An 18,239-nucleotide genomic window follows, 5' to 3' on the forward strand; every position below is an offset into this window, starting at 1 on the left:
CAGCGCATGCGGCCAGCATAATACATAATGTCAAAACACCTCTAGCACTCAGAACAATATCAAAAACGAAGTTGTTTCCAGAAATATATTCATTTATTTCATCTTTTTATTTCATCTCTTTATGCACTGGGAATTCACAGCTAATATATAAACTTGTACAGCAGAGTATTAAAGCCCAACGTTTCGGCCCATCTGGCCTTTATCAAGGGTTAATTATGCACCTTGCCATACGTGCAAGTAGTGAATCCCAAAGAGCCTTTGGGATTCACTAACTCCTCCCCTTTGATCTCTGGCTAGCCAGCGGTATAACTTCTATGACGCCTGCTCTTAGACACGCCCCCAGGAAGAAGCACTTGCTGTGTGAAACGCGCATCGGGGTCTGGAGGATCAGCTTGTCACTGGACATTACATTTTGTGGGGACCACCATCTCGGGTAGGAACAATTGAATTGGGTTTTTCGCTTTTCTGTGGCTATGTAGCTGGATTGAACGCTGCAGTGGCTCTCTCTCAAGGCTAGAGACGCATGACATGTTTCGGATAGTCGGCTCTGGACATGTGGAGGTTACCAATATACTGTGAATTATGCATTTGCACTTTTGCTACCTACTTATAAAATAGCATTCTGAGCTATGGACTTCATATCTTGAGCTCTATTAGCCTATTTAGCTTATTTTGTGCAATATTTTTGAATATAAAAATTCTTTTTTTTGTATTATGTGCATAAAGCGCTAAGCCCTAATCCTTGAGAATTGCGGTTCTTCCCCTCAGTCTGATTCCTTCATGTTGTCTGGTTTGAGGCACCAATGTACTAATTTTTCCTATATGAATTTTAATGATATTTTGCAATAAAAATCTATTTTTCAGTATTTCTGTGTAAGACACTATTTGATCTTGTCTATGGTTTAATAACTATGGGATCAGTTTGTTTATCTAGAGTGTATATGTGTATGGTTGTAACAGCGGTCGACCAAACAATTGTTCTCCTGACAGCTATTGAGGGCATGTGAGCACTTAAAGTGGTGTTCTCAACTTCTTAAATTGCTTTAATTAGTTACACAGCTTGCAATTGACCTGCTTTTTCTATCTGCTGTCATTCTACTTTATTGAGAGCTTTTATCTTTTATACTGTACAGCTAGTTTCCATGACGTTTGGCTGAGTTACATTCCAGGAGAGGAGTTAACTCCTAACATATCAGCCGCCTCCCTCCAGCCAGTTGATTTCTATACAGCGGTTAGTTGCTCTCCTTCGATCCCTCCCATCTTCTGCAGAGATGCAGTTATAAATTGCCAGCCCAACAGCTTTCAGAACATGTCTGCTAACATCGGCACTGGCTCTCTGCTCTGGCTGTATGGAGCGGTGTGTTTATTCAAATGCCCCGTTATCTCTATGTGTAAATACAGGGATAACTGCACACACCAGAACAAACCACTGATGGCTGAATATGTTACAGCAGAACTTGTGCTGAGCTTTATAGTTGTACTATTCGCCAGAACTGTCACTCAAGGAGGAGAGCCCAACTTACTAAAAACAGAAATCAAGGAATCTAAGGAGAATGAAGAGCTCGGAACTGCTCAAGAGACAACTTGAGAATACCCCTATAAGGATAATTATTTTCCATATGTGCTTTAAAAGCATATCAAAGTCTTGGCAGAGTTTCCATTGCTCTGTGGTATCATCTGAACACTGGGGTGGTTTCAGGAGCCGAATTTGCAGAAGTCACATCTCGTCATTTTTCATGTTACGTGTCAACCACTATTGCAAGAGGATGTCAGCAGACCAATCTTGAGACAAAATAAACACTTACATGGATCATTAAACTCCACCATGGTATATTGGCGGACACCAGAAGGGAATTTAGCAGTCACTCGATCAAGAACCCAATTGTTTACCAACTTTAACTGGTAAAGGTCATCGGCCATGGAACCAGTGGTGTCCACCAGGTAAGTCAGAGACGAGGATGCTAGTGGAGCAAAAAAAACAAAACAATTGAATGCATTAGATAATCAAGTAGAAGACTCGGTTAAATATCATTAAATTGTAATAAATACTTGCATTTTACATTATACAGCAGTATAAAATTATATAAGACAGTAAATTATAAAAAAAATAACTAAAATACAAAAAATATAATAAAGTCCTGTGGCCTCCTACAACAAATCTTTAGCAGCAGATGCTTTAAGTCACGCCAGTTGTGAAGTGGGCCTCCATTACTCCCATAAGACAGAGATCTCGATTGGATTGAGATCTGGCGTATTTGTTTGTGAAGTCAACCCTACTTCAATATACTTTGTAAGAGTAAGTACCGTAAGGGGTGCGCACATTGACCTTATCCTTCAATATTAATAAGTGATAATCCGATTTTGATCAAACCTTTGCATGTACTTTTGATGTAGTTTAAAGGGAGTAATTAGCTTAGAGATTCTGAAAAACATTTATTTAGAATGTGAATATGATGAGGTTAATCTGTCAGAAACGGGAAAAATGAGTAAACATATTGAACAATGGGACATTTATAAGGATCAAATTATGATATGAAGAGGACCGGGTTACATTATCTCCAAACATGCAGATCGTGTGGAGTGTTCCTGGTAGGCAGCGATTTAGTAATCACCAAAATCACTAAGAAGTTGTTCAAAAAACATAAATGAAGGTTGGGGATAATTAGTATACAATCCCCGTAAGTAAACCAAATGCCATAAATAATGGAATTACTACCATCACAATAATGAACCAGAAACACAGAGAAAAATGTAGTAAACAGTTACCACCATACAAAAGGACAAAATAAAATCACATTTTTATTGTTGAAATAATAATAAAAAAAACAAAGATGTAATTAAGGTTTAACAAGGAAAAAAAATAATAGGTGGGAAGAAGCAGCAGACCCCAATACAATACATGTAGCTGCGCATACTGACATCCATCACTACAGCCAGCTCCTCATATAAATAAAGATTAAAAAAAGATAAGAATGTCAAAAGGTAGCAGAGTTAGTGGAGTTAAAGTGCATCGTAGCTGCACAGTATGTAGTGCTTACCCATAGCCAAGGGAAAATAAATGCACACGCCAGACTGCCCCAACGCGCGTTTCACATGTGCTTTCTCAAGGAGAGTTGCCCTTACCAGAAATAGTCCAATAATGGACAATCATTGATCTAGCAACGTGTCCAGAGCACACTAAGGTATGTGGAAACCAAAGGGCTTCCCCTTCTTGTCTGATCACACCCAGGCGTATGACAGAAAGATCTCAGAACACAGAGAGCATTGTACCTTGCTGTGTATGGATCTGGGAAGCTTCAGACCAGTTAGTGTGGTCCTGCAGAGCCCTGTACACCATCAAAAGTGCCTACAATGGACACATGAGCAATCAGAATTTAGCAAAGAAGATGACCTGGTCTGATCAGTCACGCTTCTATTTTAATCATGTGGACAGTCAGGTACTTGCACCTCAGCTCCAATTTATTTCTGGACCTGTTGACTGTTTACATCGGACGACCGCTGCACAACAGCTAATTGTGGATCTGATATTGTTGATCTAGCCTAAGGAAAAGCCATTAATTTGACAGAATTAGACTGCTAAACGAATGGTTTGAAAAATATTACAAAGAGTTTTATAGGGATGACTTGAGGGGTAAAAATTGCTTTTTGTCTATGATCCAGCCATCATTATAACAAATAATCACGTAAAGTTGTAACCAATTAACAGACAATAATTGTATATGTCGAGATACAACGTGCCACTGAACTCATGTGGGGTGTAAGAACAGATTATAGAGCCAGATTCTTTAGTAAAAATGTGGTACAGGAGAACTGAGAAGTTATATTAGAGAAAGGATGTATTAGACCCTCCCTAAAAAGATGTGCTTTTAGGGCACTATTACAACTTTTGACCCTGAGAATTAACCGAATTGTCGGGTGTAGCGCATTCCAGAGAACTGGTGCAGCACAAGAAAAGTCTTGGAGATGGAAGTAGAAGGTTTGTATTATAGAGGATTAGTCATAGGTCGTTAGCAGAAGGGACAACGTTAGTAGGGTAGACAGAGATGAGGAAGAAGATGATGGATGATGCAGAATTATGGAGAACTTTGTGTGTCAGAGTAATAACTTATTATTCTGTAGCGCATGGGCAACCAGTGCAAGGACTGGCACAGGGTGGAAGCATCGGTATAGCAGCTGGACAGAAATATGAGCTTGGCTGCTGCATATGGGACAGACTGGAGAGAGAAGAGGGAAGAGATTAATGAAAGGAAGACCGATTAGCAAATATTTGCACTAATTCAGATGAGAATGAATAAGAGTCAGATTTTTTACGGTTTTGGAGTCAAGAAGAGGGCGGATTATGAAGATGTTTTTGCCTTTGGCAGTTTAGCCAAAGGCACAAACCGACCACCAGTTAAATCATTCACTGTCTGCTCTCTTTATGCGAGCAACTTACCCACCTTTCAACAAAGAGGTGAAGACAAATTTAAACACAGTTCTCTAAAAAGGCAGAGATCTAACCTAAGGAATAGGTATACTGAGAGAACCCTTATCTCCGGTACATATCATTACACAGTAAAAGTGGATCACATGGGATTTACTTAACCAAATGACCCACTTTTACTGACTCAGACAATTGGATTCACTACTGCAACAGCAGCCTCACAGGTCAAACAATTACCTAATCGCTGCCCGTTGCTACTTGAACTAAGTTCCCCTTGTGATGGCCACATCATAGGTCAGACCAGGACTCGATCACTGGTCGTCACTACTCTGATCTTCCCATAACCAAGGGAAAACCCAGACTTTTTTGGTGGGAAATTTTCATGCCAAACAACTGTCTGAAGAAGACAACAAGATCCAACTTGATGACTAATAATCCCATGTAGATCCCTCCTTATGAGTCGGGATCCGTAAAATAAGTACAGTTTTGGAAAGATTCCATTATAGATAAATGGACGACATGATGTTACAAACAGCGGTCAGACAAGCACTGGTACATTTTTTTTAAAGTTATGAGCGAGGTCATGTCAGAAGAAGCAGTTTATAGTTGGGTGTCATTGGCATAGAGATTTTACTGAAGATGGTTTCCCAATAGGGTTAGTTATGGAGAACTTTGTGTGTCAGAGTAATAACTTATTATTCTGTTATGCATGGGCAACCAGTGCAAGGACTGGCACAGGGTGGAAGCATCGGTATAGCAGCTGGACCGAAATATGGACAAATATGGACAAAAGATGTAGCACCTAGGACTGAAACACAAAACTCTCTGAAAAGGAGTGGAGGACGATCAAGAGCCAGATACAGTGAAAGAGAATCAGAGAGGCAGTAAGAGAACCAAGAGAGCGTGGTATCTTACAGGCCAACAGATCGGAGCACAGTGAGGAGGAGCTGGTGGTCCATAGTTTGAAACGAGGCTGAGAAATCCAGGAGAACCAAAAGGGAGTAGTGATTATTTTATCTAACCGTTAGTATATAATTAGAATTGTTAGTGCTGGAGGTTTCTACAAAGTGTAGAGTTCGGAAACCAGTCTGTAAAGGTTGAAGAAGAAAGTTATCAGAATGTTAGTGGATCAGGTAAGAGTAGACCAAAGTTTCAGGAGTTTGAAAGTGAAGAAGAAATAAGAGACAGGGCTGTAGTTAGCACAGCAGGATAGGTCAAGAGAGCTTTCTTTTAGTAATGGGGTTATAACGATGTGTTTGATATAGGAAATAATACCAGATGAAAGAGAGAAGTTACATTTTAGTAGGGTGGGTAGTGATGGCCTGGGAAAGACCCTGTAGGACCTGTGAGGGAATAGGGTTCCTAGCGCAGGTAGTAGGAGCCTGGAGACTTCTGTGATGGTCAGATTCAGAAAGTTAATGAGATGGGTGCGAGGGTATCTATAATATTAGCGGTATGGGAGATAATTTTCTGTTGAATTTTGTCAATGAAAGCGGTATTTAGTAGCACAAATGCATGGATAAAATACATGGTAAAAAAATAAGCATTAGAGTAACAATTCATGCAACATTAAAATATTACTGGATCTACTCACTGATTGTAGAATTTATAAGAGCTGATGCTATGGACGTCAGGGTCAAGAACAAGGAGACTCGATACATGATTTTTGTTATCCACTAAGCAATTGTGAACTGGTTCTCTTCGGATTGGATGACGAAACATTGCTTCTCGTGACCACTTATATCTAGAGGTAAATGGAGGAAGTGGAGTTTCAGAAATTTACCCCGTAGCACATCTGTGATTGGGAATCACATTACAGCTTTTGTTTCCTTGTTTTTTCTTTTTTTTATGTTGGTTTATGTATTATCATGTATGTTTTTGAGGGAAAAACCAGCAATAGGGTCACATTTTCAGAATTTTTATGTTTGAGCTTTTTGTTGGTTTTGTTAAGTGGTGAATGGATTTCTTTACTTTTGTTCTCTAGTTTTAAATCTCGAAACCACAAAACAGATCAACCATGTATATATCAAATACTGTATATACAGTGCCTTGCAAAAGTTTTCACCCACTTAGCTTTCTACATATTTTATTACATTTCAACCTGTGTTTATATATTTTTGTGATTAATTTGTGTGTAAGGCATCAGCACTAAATAGTCTAAGTTGTTGACGTGAGAAAAATAAAGGCATAGATTACATTTATGGGTTCAAATAACTAAAAATTGGTTTGTGCATATGTATTTAGCCCTTTTTGCGATAAAGCCCCTAAAAATTTCTGGTGCAAGTAATTACCTTCATAAGTTGTCTTGTCAGTATATACTCTTTTCCTTTTCTAAAAGGCCACAGAGGCTGCAACACCATTAAGAAAGAGGCACCACTAACCAAACACCACCATGAAGACCAAGGAGATCCCCAAACAAGTCAGGTACAAAGTTGTTGAGAAGTACAAGGGAGGGTTGGGTTACAAAAAAAAAAAAGATCCCAATCTCTGATGATCTCCCAGAGCACCATCAAATCCATTATCATCACATGGAAAGAACATGATACCACAACAAACCTGCCAAGAGAGGGACGCTCGCCAAAAATCTCAGCCTGAGCAAGGAGGGCATTAATCATAGAGCTAGCACAGAGACCAAAGGTAACCCTGAAGGAGCTGCAGAGTTCTCCAGCATTGACTGGATTATCTGTCCATACGACTGGAATAAGCTGTACACTCCATAAAGATGGCCTTTATAGAAGAGTGGGCAGAAAAAAGCCTTTACTCATATACAAAAATTGTAAGACTCGCTTTGAGTTTGCCAAAAGATATTTGAGACTCCCCAAATGTGTGGCGGAAAGTGCTGTGGTCAGATGAGACCAACATTGTACTTTTGGGCCACAAAGGTAAACATTATGTCTGGCACCAAACCAACGCAGCTCATCATTCAAGAACACCATGCCCACAGTGAGACATGGTGGTGGCAGCAGCATCATGATGTGGTGATGGTTTTTGGCCACATGGACAGGGAAAATGGTCCATGTTGAGTAGAAGATGGATGGTGCAAAATGCAGGGATATTCTTGAGCAAAATCTGTTTCAGTCTGTCAATGATTTGATACTGGGACAGAGGTTCACCTTCCAACAAGACAATGACCCAAAGTATACTGCTACAGCAACACTCAATTGGTTTAAGAGGAAACATGTAAATGTTTTGGAGGGTTCCATGACAATTGTGTACAAGATAATTGTGTACGGACAATTGTGTACAGAAAATTGTGTACAGGCCAATTGTGTCCAAGGCCAATTGTGTACAAGGACAATTGTGTACAGGGCAATCGCCTTGTACACAATTGCCTTGTACACAATTGTCATTGTACACAATTGGCCTGTACACAATTGTCTGTACACAATAGTCCGTACACAATTATCTTGTACACAATTGTCCTGTCACCGTTTTGGAGTGGCATAGTCAAAGTCCAGACCTTAATCCAACTGATAATCTGTGGTCAGACATGAAGATTGCTGTTCACCAGAGGAAACGATCTAACTTCAAGAAACTGGAGCAGTTTTGCCTTGAGGAACGGGCAAAAATCCCCAGTGGTAAGATGTGGAAATCTCATAGAGACTTATCCAAAGCGATTTGCATTTGTATTTTCTTCAAAAGGAGGCTCTACATAGTACTGAATTCAGGGGGTGCATAGTTATGCACACTGAAATTTTCATTTGTTTTGTCCTATTTGTTGTTTGCTTCACAATAAAAAGAAAACCAAACAGTCACAGTTTTAGGCATGTTCTTTACAATAACTGATGCAAACCCTCAAAAAAATACAGTGAAAGGGGGTAAATATATAGCACATTTCCTTTGTATTTTAGCCACAGATATATATATATGTATATATATTCATTTTTTTAATTTTAAAATTGCAAAAACAAAAACAGCTGATGCAAAAGTGTGGGCACCCTTTGACCAAGGTTTAAGACCGTAATTAGCCTGTTAGGGTTATGGCTTGTTCACTGTCATCATTAGGAAAGGCGAGGTGATGCAAGTTTCCCAGCTTTATAAAAATCCAGCCTCCTCTATCCTTGGCAAAAAAACAGCAGCTATGGGGTCTGCTAAGCTCTGGAGTTGGAGTTCTGGTACATTATTCTACTATTCAGAGACACTTGCACAAATATGGCCTTTATGGAAGAGTCATCGGAAGAAAACCTCTCCTGCATCCTCACCATAAAATTCAGAGTTAGAAGATTGCACAAGAACATTTAAACAAGCCTGATGAGGTTAAAATAGAACTCTTTGCCACAATGATCAAAGGTACAGTATGTGTGGAGAAAAAAGGGCACAGAATTTCAGGTAAACAATATCTCGCCAACCATAAAGGATGAGGGTGGATCAATGATTCTTTGGGGTTGTGTTGCAGCCAATGGCACGGGGAACATTTCACGGGTAGAGGGAAGAATGGATTCAAAGAACTTTCAACAAATTCTTGATGCAAACATAACACCATCTGAAAAAAAAGCTGAAGTTGAAAAGAGGATGGCTTCTACAAATGGATAATGATCCTATACACATCATTTGCATAATTTAGAACCAGCCTAACTGACCCCAGTTTGTAAAGAAGTTTGATTCATTGGTTGTCTAAGTAACTACGGTAAGTAGGAAATAACTCTTTCACACAAGGACAGTAAATGTTGGGTAATTTTTTTATCCTTCAAAAAAAATCAATGAAAAGTTCATTTGTTTTAAATCTTAAAATGGGTTGCTCAGCCCCAGTATGATGTAAAAATACTATAAAAAAATAATAAACTATATGTATAATCTCCTTATATCACCATGACTTCCCTCTGAAGTTATACCAAGGTCTTTAAGCTTTCTTTTCTAGTAGAAATTGGCATGAGACCACTGCAGCCAATCACCGGCTGCAGCGGTGACCAACAAAAAAATATACAAAACTTTTTTCACAACACTTTGTATGTAAAGACTGGGGCTAGAAGGCAACTTTGGCTGCAACTCAGTGCGTCCAAAAGTTGTTCTGTGCCACTGCGATCTTGCAGTTGTACAAATCTTTTTGTGCCTGCGCAACGTGTGTTCCTGCCAAAATTGCAGCCTAGCCCTAGCCTAAATGTGATCCTTTTCTTTGACCCCCTTTATCGAATTGTCCATCTTGGCATTCATTATTGGAAGACAACAATAAATTACCTGAAAACACTTTTAGTCATGGACGTCCATCTGTAGGTGACCACTACCATAACTAGACCTGTAGACAATGAGGCACATTCATAGAAAGGCTACAACAAATGTATGTTGTAAACTTGCAAGATCTGCCATAGAAGATCATTTTACTGAAAAGACAAGGCATGTATAAATGTAGTTTACAGTTACTGGTGGGGCGTCATGGGGTCAGAATGATGGCGTACGGAGTAAAATTTCAGATAATACTAAGCTCTGTAAAGTAATCATCATGCAATACGATACTCTAATACTACAGAAAGATTAAAGATGCGGAGAATTAGGTGGAGAGGTGAATGACCTTTAATGTACATAAATAATAGGCTATGTATGAGAAAGCTAATTAGAATTGATGAGGCTGGTGTACTTAGTTAGAAAATTCATATCAGAAAGGACGTGTAATCTAGTTTTAAAAGGTTGAACTCGACTTCCACCACCCAGCCAGATGGACAGCTCAGCAGTGCTCCTCCTCCCTACTGCTGAGATCTCACACTGCTCAGTAAAAGCTGCAGCTGTCAGCTAGGCTGGGTAGTTGGGCAAAGACTGAATACACTTGGGCTCATGAGCTCTCTCTCTTTAGCTGGACTCATAAATGAAATACTCTTTTTAATAACCGGATTAAATACAAGTAGATCAGTATCATCAGGTCAAGGCTAATAGATCGGACATAAGAAATTTATTTAGATGTGTTTAAAGGAAATCTGTCACCTCATGTTCGTGCTGTATGTAAATTAGTTGGGTCCGTTCCAATGGACGGTGTTTTTGCTCCTTCCCTCCACCCCTCCTTGGCCGCTGTACGCAATATTTCAGGTAATTTCCGTAGTTCTTGTCCATATTTTGCGCATGCGCATTGCAATCTCCACTCGCGCATGCACAGTATGCTTTTCCCAACTGCGGGCAAAGCCGAAAAGCATTAGTGAGCATGTGTCGGTCAACTATGTCCCGGAACACAGAAATGTCAGCGAAATACTTCTGGGACATAGTACTTCCGGCGCATGCAAACTATCTTTTTCCGGCTTTGCCCGCAGTTGGGCAAAGCATTCTGCGCACGCACGAGTGGAGATTGCAATGCGCATGCGCAAAATATGGACGAGAACTACGGAAATTACCTGAAATACTGCGTACAGCGGCCAAGGAGGGGTGGAGGGAAGGAGCAAAAACAACGTCCATTGGACCATACTCAACTAATTTACATACAGTGCGAAAATGAGGTGACAGATTCCCTTTAAACAGCCCTTAATGAGGTTGTCCAGACTTTTCATGAAAATCTACAGTCACTCACATTGCTTGGAGAAGGCATATCACATATATGCAGTCACATGACCGCTCAGTCTCACCACCGGCACCGGACAGTCCTCACAGCGCGTACCGTGCACAATGCAAGGATTCACAAATTTGCAGTCATAGACTTTCGTGAAAAACTTGGACAACCCCTTTAAAAAAAGTCTACATTTTTACTGTAGTTCAAAGCACTTTTTCAGGGCTACATGTACATGTCTTGAGTTAGATATACCAGTCACAGTTTAAATGTGTGATGTCAGCATAGAGCAATTAAGAAGTATTTTGGAAGCACAGAGAAAATGTCATAAAAAAATGAATATTCTAAACTACGAGGAAACTAAAAGAAATAAATGGTTGGCCCTAGGCAAAAATTAAAAGTGAGACACGAACGCAAACGTTCAGTAAATTCCAGCACCTCGCAGACAGCGTCTTCTCTGATTACAGTCATTTACTTTCCCATGTGGTCTAGGTTTTAATGAAGATTTCTCCCAGACATAACTTATGTCTCCAGAATTTCCTGGCCATGAAGTATTATGTAAGCATGGAGAGTGTGTAATGAAAAACTAAGGGCGCAGTAAGACGGCCTTATTACCCGCGTGATGATCACATTGCATCGCTCGGACTGACCATCGGCTATCCTGACCTAAGCTTGGCAGCCTGTATTTCTATGCAGCTGTCACGCTCGAGTCCGGAGAGCCGATGACCAGTCCACAGATTGCGATGCCATCCTCACTCGAGTAATATGGCCTTCTGACTGCGCCCCAATTCTGACATACAAAGAAAGAGGACATGAAGAATGTGTTTGGCTATAGGGCAGGGCTGGTATATAGACAAATTGTAGCCCCAGGCAATATTAATTTGGTGCCTGAATGCGCGGTTATTTTCTGACTTGTGACCTGAGCTGTGTGTGGCCCAGCAAAGTCCTGATATGAATGGTGGGACAGGCTTCCGTCTCCCGGTTCAGTCTCCGACTAGATACAATTGATGTGTTGAGGTGTCCACAGGAAACGGTTGCTACCGCAACTATTTTAATCCCTATTGCTACATATGATCAAGAATACCAACAAACGTAGACTCATGGGAAGAAATCAGGAATTTTGGGCGTTGGAAAAACCATTTATTCAGTAATAAAGAAGCCAAATACAGCAATGTAGAGTTTCTTGGATGACTTGGATCACGGACAGATTTAGCATCAGCTCTTACAGTTCTTCTTTCACCTGCTTCTCGTCGGCTTCATTTGATGTTTCTGTTGATGAAGATGTTTCCTGAAATGGACAGAAGAACAAAGACATTACAGATCGTAGGGTTGTCAGCTGATATGGCAAAGGAGCCATCAGTGATCAGAGAACGTGCCTGTGTTAGGCAATCCCTGCACGTGTTGTGGCTGTCAAACAGCCGTGAGACATGCAGCCGTTCGCTCATCACTAGTGTCAGACTGAAGAACATTAGGCCCACCAGAGGATTTGATTCTGAAGGCCCACCTTTCTCTCCCACTTAAGAGCCCAAAAGCAGCTGCAAGGTTTACATTCCTGAAGGAGAAGTCAGGGCCCACCGGGGAATTCTTCGGTTCTGTGGTGGACCAGTCCATCCTTGCTCATCACTATTCCTTACCAATTTAAGTCCTCCATTTGTAACACACAAAGCAATATTATGACTTCTAGACTCTTTTCACTCGAAATTGTCACAGCTACAAGCTCAAAAAGTTGTGGTCTGGTCGTGACCAGGTGGGTGTATCCCATTACCCAAATTACAATGAGCACAATAGAAATCCCCTCCTTTTGTCGCGCTGCCGTGCAGAGAACGAGGAAATGGTTTGTATAAATTTAGAACTTGATCTATCGAATACACCATAAAAATACAAAGATTGGGTTCACATGACATAAATAATGGGATTAAGGTCTTCAAAACTCATGCCACAGGATTGTATGTTTCCTCATTCCTGCACGTCAGCCCTACAAAAAGTTTTTTTTTTTTTTGCTATTGTGGTCACCTATAGTAAATCAGTAAAATAATAGTTTACCTCTTCTTCCATATTTGAAGATCTCAACTCAAGTTCCAAGAAATCTGTAAATGCATCGATAGTCTTCTTCCCGGTGTATCTAACAGACTTTAGGAGAAGAAAAATGTCATGAAGATACAGTCACTAATATAAAAAGCATCGTAAATGGACAAAATATACATCGCGTTCCAAACGATTATGGAAACGCTATTTTTCTCTGATTTTTCTAAATGGTCAATGCAAAGGAGTCAGAATGTGAGAATCATGTTCAAATCATCCACCATTTGAGGATACATCACATTTTATCGGACAAATCTCCCAATAATAATGGGATTTTTCTTTTTCAAAACTAAAAAAAACCCTCCTCACATTGCTCCAAATTATTACACACAACAGAGTGTCAAAACATTTTATAGGTTGTAAAGAACTGAAAATGGCCATTTGTTGAATTTGTAGCATTAAGATGTCACATTTACTGAAATCATAAGATTTTTCAATCAAAAAGATAAAAAAAAGTCAAACTAAATGTTAGCATTGGACTCCTTTCTTTGATATCACCTTCATAATTTTTGTGAATTTTTGGATAGTTTCCGCTTGAATTTCTTTGCAGACTGTCAGAATAACCTCCCAGAGCTGCTGTTTTGATGTGAACTGCCTCCCACCCTCATAGATCTTTTGCTTGAGGGTACTCTAAGGTTCTTAATATGGGAGAATGGTGGCCGCAAGAATTCCTGAGGTCTGTCATCGTCCAGTCGCTCGCTCTTTCTATGCTTATTGAGTCCTATTAGCAGCCTGACTATACGATTTTCCCTTAGTGCAATAATTTAACTATTTGCAGCCAGTGGTTATGGAATATTGACCATCTCTTATATAATTGTTTCGGTGACCATGCTTGTCCCTACTCATTGTTTTTAAATGGTTTTTAATTTTGTGTGGTGTTTCTGTGTTTTTTGCAAATAATAAAAATCTACTTTTCTTGGTATTTTGTGTGGTGATCCTACATATATGCATGGTCTTTGTCTTTTACATGGTTCTGGTCTACCTTTACATGCATGTAGTGATCCCTGGAGCAATATTTTTATTGTTATTATACTGATGGTGCCCGCTTATTGCTTTTCTCAAGAGGTCTGTGTGTGCTGTGTATGGGAGGCATCATAGAATCCTATAATGTTACAGTCGGAAGGAACCTCCAGGGTCATCGTGTCCTGCTCACTGCAGGATTCATTAAACCATCTCAGACAGATCTCTTTTCAGCCTCTGTTTCCATGGAAGGAGAACCCACCACCTCCGTGGTACCCTGCATTCCACTCATTGATCACCCTCACTGTCAAAGAGTTTTTTCTAATATCTAATCTTTATCTTCTCCCTTTTGCTTTCATTCCATTGCTTCTCATGTTTCCATGTGTAAATGAGAATAAGGATGATCACTCTACAGCCCTTCAGATATTTGCAGACAGCTATTAAGTCTCATCTTAACCTTTTTTTGCAAGCTAAACATTTCCAGATTGTTCCTAGTAGGACATACATTGCAGTCCGCTCATCATCCTGGTCGCTCTTCTCTGAACTTGCTCCAGTTTTTAAAAGTCTTTTTTAAAATGTGGTGCCCAGAACTGGGCACAGTATTCCAGATGAGGCCTGACCAAGGAGGAATAGAGGGAGATTATTTCACGTGATCTAGACTCTATGCTTCTCTTAATACATCCCAGGATTGTGTTTGGCTTTTTTGCTGCTGCATCACACTGACTCATGCAGTCTGTGCTCTATTGGTATACTCAGGTCGTTTTCACACGTGCTGTTGCTTAGTTCTATTCCTCCCATTCTGTAGATGTAATTTTTGTTTTTCTTGCCCAGATGTAGATTCTTGCATTCATCCCTGCTAAATACCATTCTATTAGTTGCAGCCCATTGTTAAAGCTTCTCTAGATCCTTCTGAATCCTTTTTCTATCTTCTCTAGTGTTAGCTATCCCTCCTAGCTTTGCATCATCTAAAAATTGATTAGTTTACCTACAGTTTCTTATGTAGATCATTTATGTAAATGTTGAAAACAACTGGGGCCAGAACAGAGCCTTCTGGTACCCCACTTGAAACGCTCTTCCAATTGGATGTGCAACCATTTATTACCACTCTGAATACGATCACTGAGCCAGTTATGAATCCACCTAACCGTAACCTTGGTCATTTTTTCAATAAGGATAGTTTGATATACTTTATCAGATGCTTTGCTGAAGTCGAGATATAGTATATCTACCGCATTTCCATGATCCACCCAGTCAGTGATTCCATTCTGGCATGACTTGTTTGCTACAAATCCATGCTGACTCTAGTCAATTACTAGACATCTTAGCAGCCAGTCTCCACTCAGCAGCTCAGAGACAACTGAAAGGTAAAACTAAATCCTGCAGAGGAAAAACTGGTATAAAAATGCAGGATATAAGCTGGGTTGTAAAACGGCTGATAATTTTATTGACAGGTCCACAAGAGCAGGTGTTTTTTTTTTCTGAGGTCAGATTTTTTTTGCTTTACCAAGGTTTGTACTTTACATGAGCTGGCATGGACAGTATAAACACACTGACAGTCAGAGTGATGAGCCATGAAACAGGTGGGACGCAAGGAAAAGGAGCAGTGATTACCAGACACTGAAATGTGGTGCTCTTTCATGTGCTGACTGCATATCACTCCTATTACAGCTCGTCTACAAGCTGACTTTCCATTAAGTTCTACAGTTGTGTTCATAGATTATGGATGTTGTCCACTTGTTTTATGAAGTCGGGTGTAATGATTTACTGACGTTTATAAAGAGTGGGTCATTGTGATTATATCACATCATTACGTGAATAAAGCAAGGAAATCTCAAGACAACTCTAGAAATGGTTGAGACATCTGCTATTCTGGTCTGGATTATTTACTCCTTATCAGCTGCTAGACAATGGGGTACATAGAGCAAAGGGGCTACATTGTAATACAACTATCAGGGACCCCTGTGATTCTGGCGCAATAGAGGCCGACATGTCACATGAAATATCATATTCCAATCACATCTGAAGCTGCATAAATAATTATTTTGTTACATCATGCTTTATACTCCAGTCACATCCAGAGCTGCAGTCACTATTCTATTGTTGCATCATACGTTATACTCCAGTCACCTCCAGCGCTGCAGTCGCGATTCTACTGTTACATCATATGTTATACTCCAGTCACCTCCAGAGCTGCAGTCAATATTCCTTTGTTATGTCACACATTATACTCCAGTCACCTCCAGAGCTGTAGTGGCAATGTCTATATACAACATCACAGTATACCTCACAGTGAACATTATAAACGCTCTATGTAATCTATCCTTTTAATTCTTATTTCTTTTTTTTATTCTTGGGCATTATGTTGCAGGTGTCACATGGAGGTTTGATTTTTTGAAAGGGGGGTGGTTTATCCTTGGAAAAATTTAGGTACGTCAATGTTTTTTTTTTTTGTCTAGTTATCCAGAAAAATTGTAAAAGTAGGTTGGCAACCCCAGATATAAGTCACATAATGGACAGAAATAGTATTACTCTGCATTGGGACACATGTGACTGGCTGTTGTGAATATGTACCTGAAATTACAGGTATGCTTTTAAGAGGACCTGTCACCTGGTCAGCGATGGCCAGTGTTTGTTCTCATTTTATTCCAGGTGCTCCCCTGAGTATTATGTGTTTTCTTTCATTTTTACAATCTGCCTTTTTGTTTAGAGCTAATTGAAATGGTCAAATATGAGCATGGCTCAGAGGATCCTCAGGGGTGTGGCTCAGAGGATCCTCAGGGGTGTGGCTCAGAGGATCCTCAGGGGCATGGCTCAGAGGATCCTCAGGGGCATGGCTCAGAGGATCCTCAGGGGCGTGTCTGTAGGCTGTTCTTAATTATAATCATATGAGCCACGCCCCATGGACAAACCAATAAGTAGACAATATTTTTTTTGTTATATTTTATTTTGAATACCTTGGTATCTGATCCAGCAGGGAAGAATCGAAAATGAGGGTAGCGATCCAGCACCATTAGTTGAACATCGTTGGCGGTGCAGTCTATTTTGGCGATTGTTACATTTTCATTATTTAGGTACCTTCTCCCTAATTCTTCCCATACAGGAAAAAGTTCTTTACACTGTTTAGACCAAGGAGCATCTGTAGGAAAATAAACTTTGGGGTTATTTTACAGTTTGTCATAGAAAAGCCATATCTATTAAAATGTAGTAACAATTCCAAAACAAGGTGGTGCTAAAGTATTATTAAATGTATTGTTAGATGAATGGTACTTCTTCCAAAATTAATGTAAAAAATTCTAGGTAAATTGGTTGGTCCATCAGAACAGTCAACTCTTTCCATAGTCAATAATAGGAAGTCAGATGTTCCTCCTTCGTGTTGTATAACCTTGAATGCTGATTGGATGAAGCAGATTCGGTGATGTGTATTTGTATAATGATGAGGGTGCAACTAAGGATACAACAAGGATACAACACCCTTTATCAAGGTGTGCAGAATTATTAGGCAGCTTGATCTCCTCAGGCAAAATGGGCAAAAAGAGAGATTTAACTGACTCGGGGACACTTAAAATTGCTAAAATTATTGGGTCATGATCACAGAACCATTAAAAGTTTTGTTGCAAACACTCAACAGGGTCGTAAAAAACATGCTGAGAAAAAAAGACGCATGTTAACTGCCAAAGATGTGAGAAGAATTAAACACAAAGCAACTAGAAGGCCATTATCCTCCAGTGCCGTCATATTCCAGAACTGCAACCTTTCTGGAGGCCCAAAAGTACAAGGTGCTCAGAAACATGGGCAAAGTAAGCAAGGCTGAAACCGGACCACCACTGAGCAAGACACAGAAGTACAAGGTGTTCAGTGCTCAGAGACACGGCCGAGGAAAGGAAGACAGAAACTCAATTACCACTGAGCAAGACGTAGAAGTACAGGGTGATCAGTGCTCAGAAACATGGGCAAAGTAAGGAAGGCTGAGTCCAACCATCACTGAGCAAAACACAGAAGTACAAGGTGTTCAGTGCTCAGAGACACGGCCGAGGCCGAGAAAAGGGAGGCAGGAACCCAACCACTGAGAAAAACACAGAAGAACAAGGTGTTCAGTGCTCAGAGACGCGACCGAGGTAGGAGGCTGAAACCCGACCACTACTGAGCAAGACACAGAAGTGCAAGGTGCTCAGATACATGGCTGAGGTAAGGAAGCTGAAACCTGACCACCACTGAGCAAGACACAGAAGTGCAAGGTGCTCAGATACATGGCTGAGGTAAGGAAGCTGAAACCTGACCACCACTGAGCAAGACACAGAAGTGCAAGGTGCT

The 18,239-nt window shown here is 40.2% G+C and overlaps 2 protein-coding genes across 2 annotated transcripts in view; both read right to left on the bottom strand.

Annotated features, from left to right (window-relative positions):
- Positions 1–6,084, bottom strand: part of LOC141047787 (uromodulin-like) — a 37,515-nt gene extending 31,431 nt beyond the window's left edge. The window contains exons 1-2 of the mRNA XM_073543084.1: positions 6,018–6,084; positions 1,806–1,961 (exon numbers count right to left, since the gene is read on the bottom strand). Of these exons, the coding sequence (XP_073399185.1) occupies positions 1,806–1,961; positions 6,018–6,084 (223 nt within the window). The remainder of the gene's footprint in view (positions 1–1,805; positions 1,962–6,017) is intronic.
- A 5,920-nt stretch (positions 6,085–12,004) lies between these two features.
- Positions 12,005–18,239, bottom strand: part of PDILT (protein disulfide isomerase like, testis expressed) — a 40,711-nt gene continuing 34,476 nt past the window's right edge. Inside the window, exons 9-11 of the mRNA XM_073543085.1 lie at positions 16,883–17,064; positions 12,930–13,016; positions 12,005–12,174 (exon numbers count right to left, since the gene is read on the bottom strand). Of these exons, the coding sequence (XP_073399186.1) occupies positions 12,109–12,174; positions 12,930–13,016; positions 16,883–17,064 (335 nt within the window). The 3' untranslated portion in view covers positions 12,005–12,108. The remainder of the gene's footprint in view (positions 12,175–12,929; positions 13,017–16,882; positions 17,065–18,239) is intronic.

This window comes from Dendrobates tinctorius, unplaced genomic scaffold, assembly GCF_039654945.1.
Source record: "Dendrobates tinctorius isolate UK_male_01 unplaced genomic scaffold, ASM3965494v1 ptg000129l, whole genome shotgun sequence".
Taxonomy (NCBI): domain Eukaryota; kingdom Metazoa; phylum Chordata; class Amphibia; order Anura; family Dendrobatidae; genus Dendrobates; species Dendrobates tinctorius.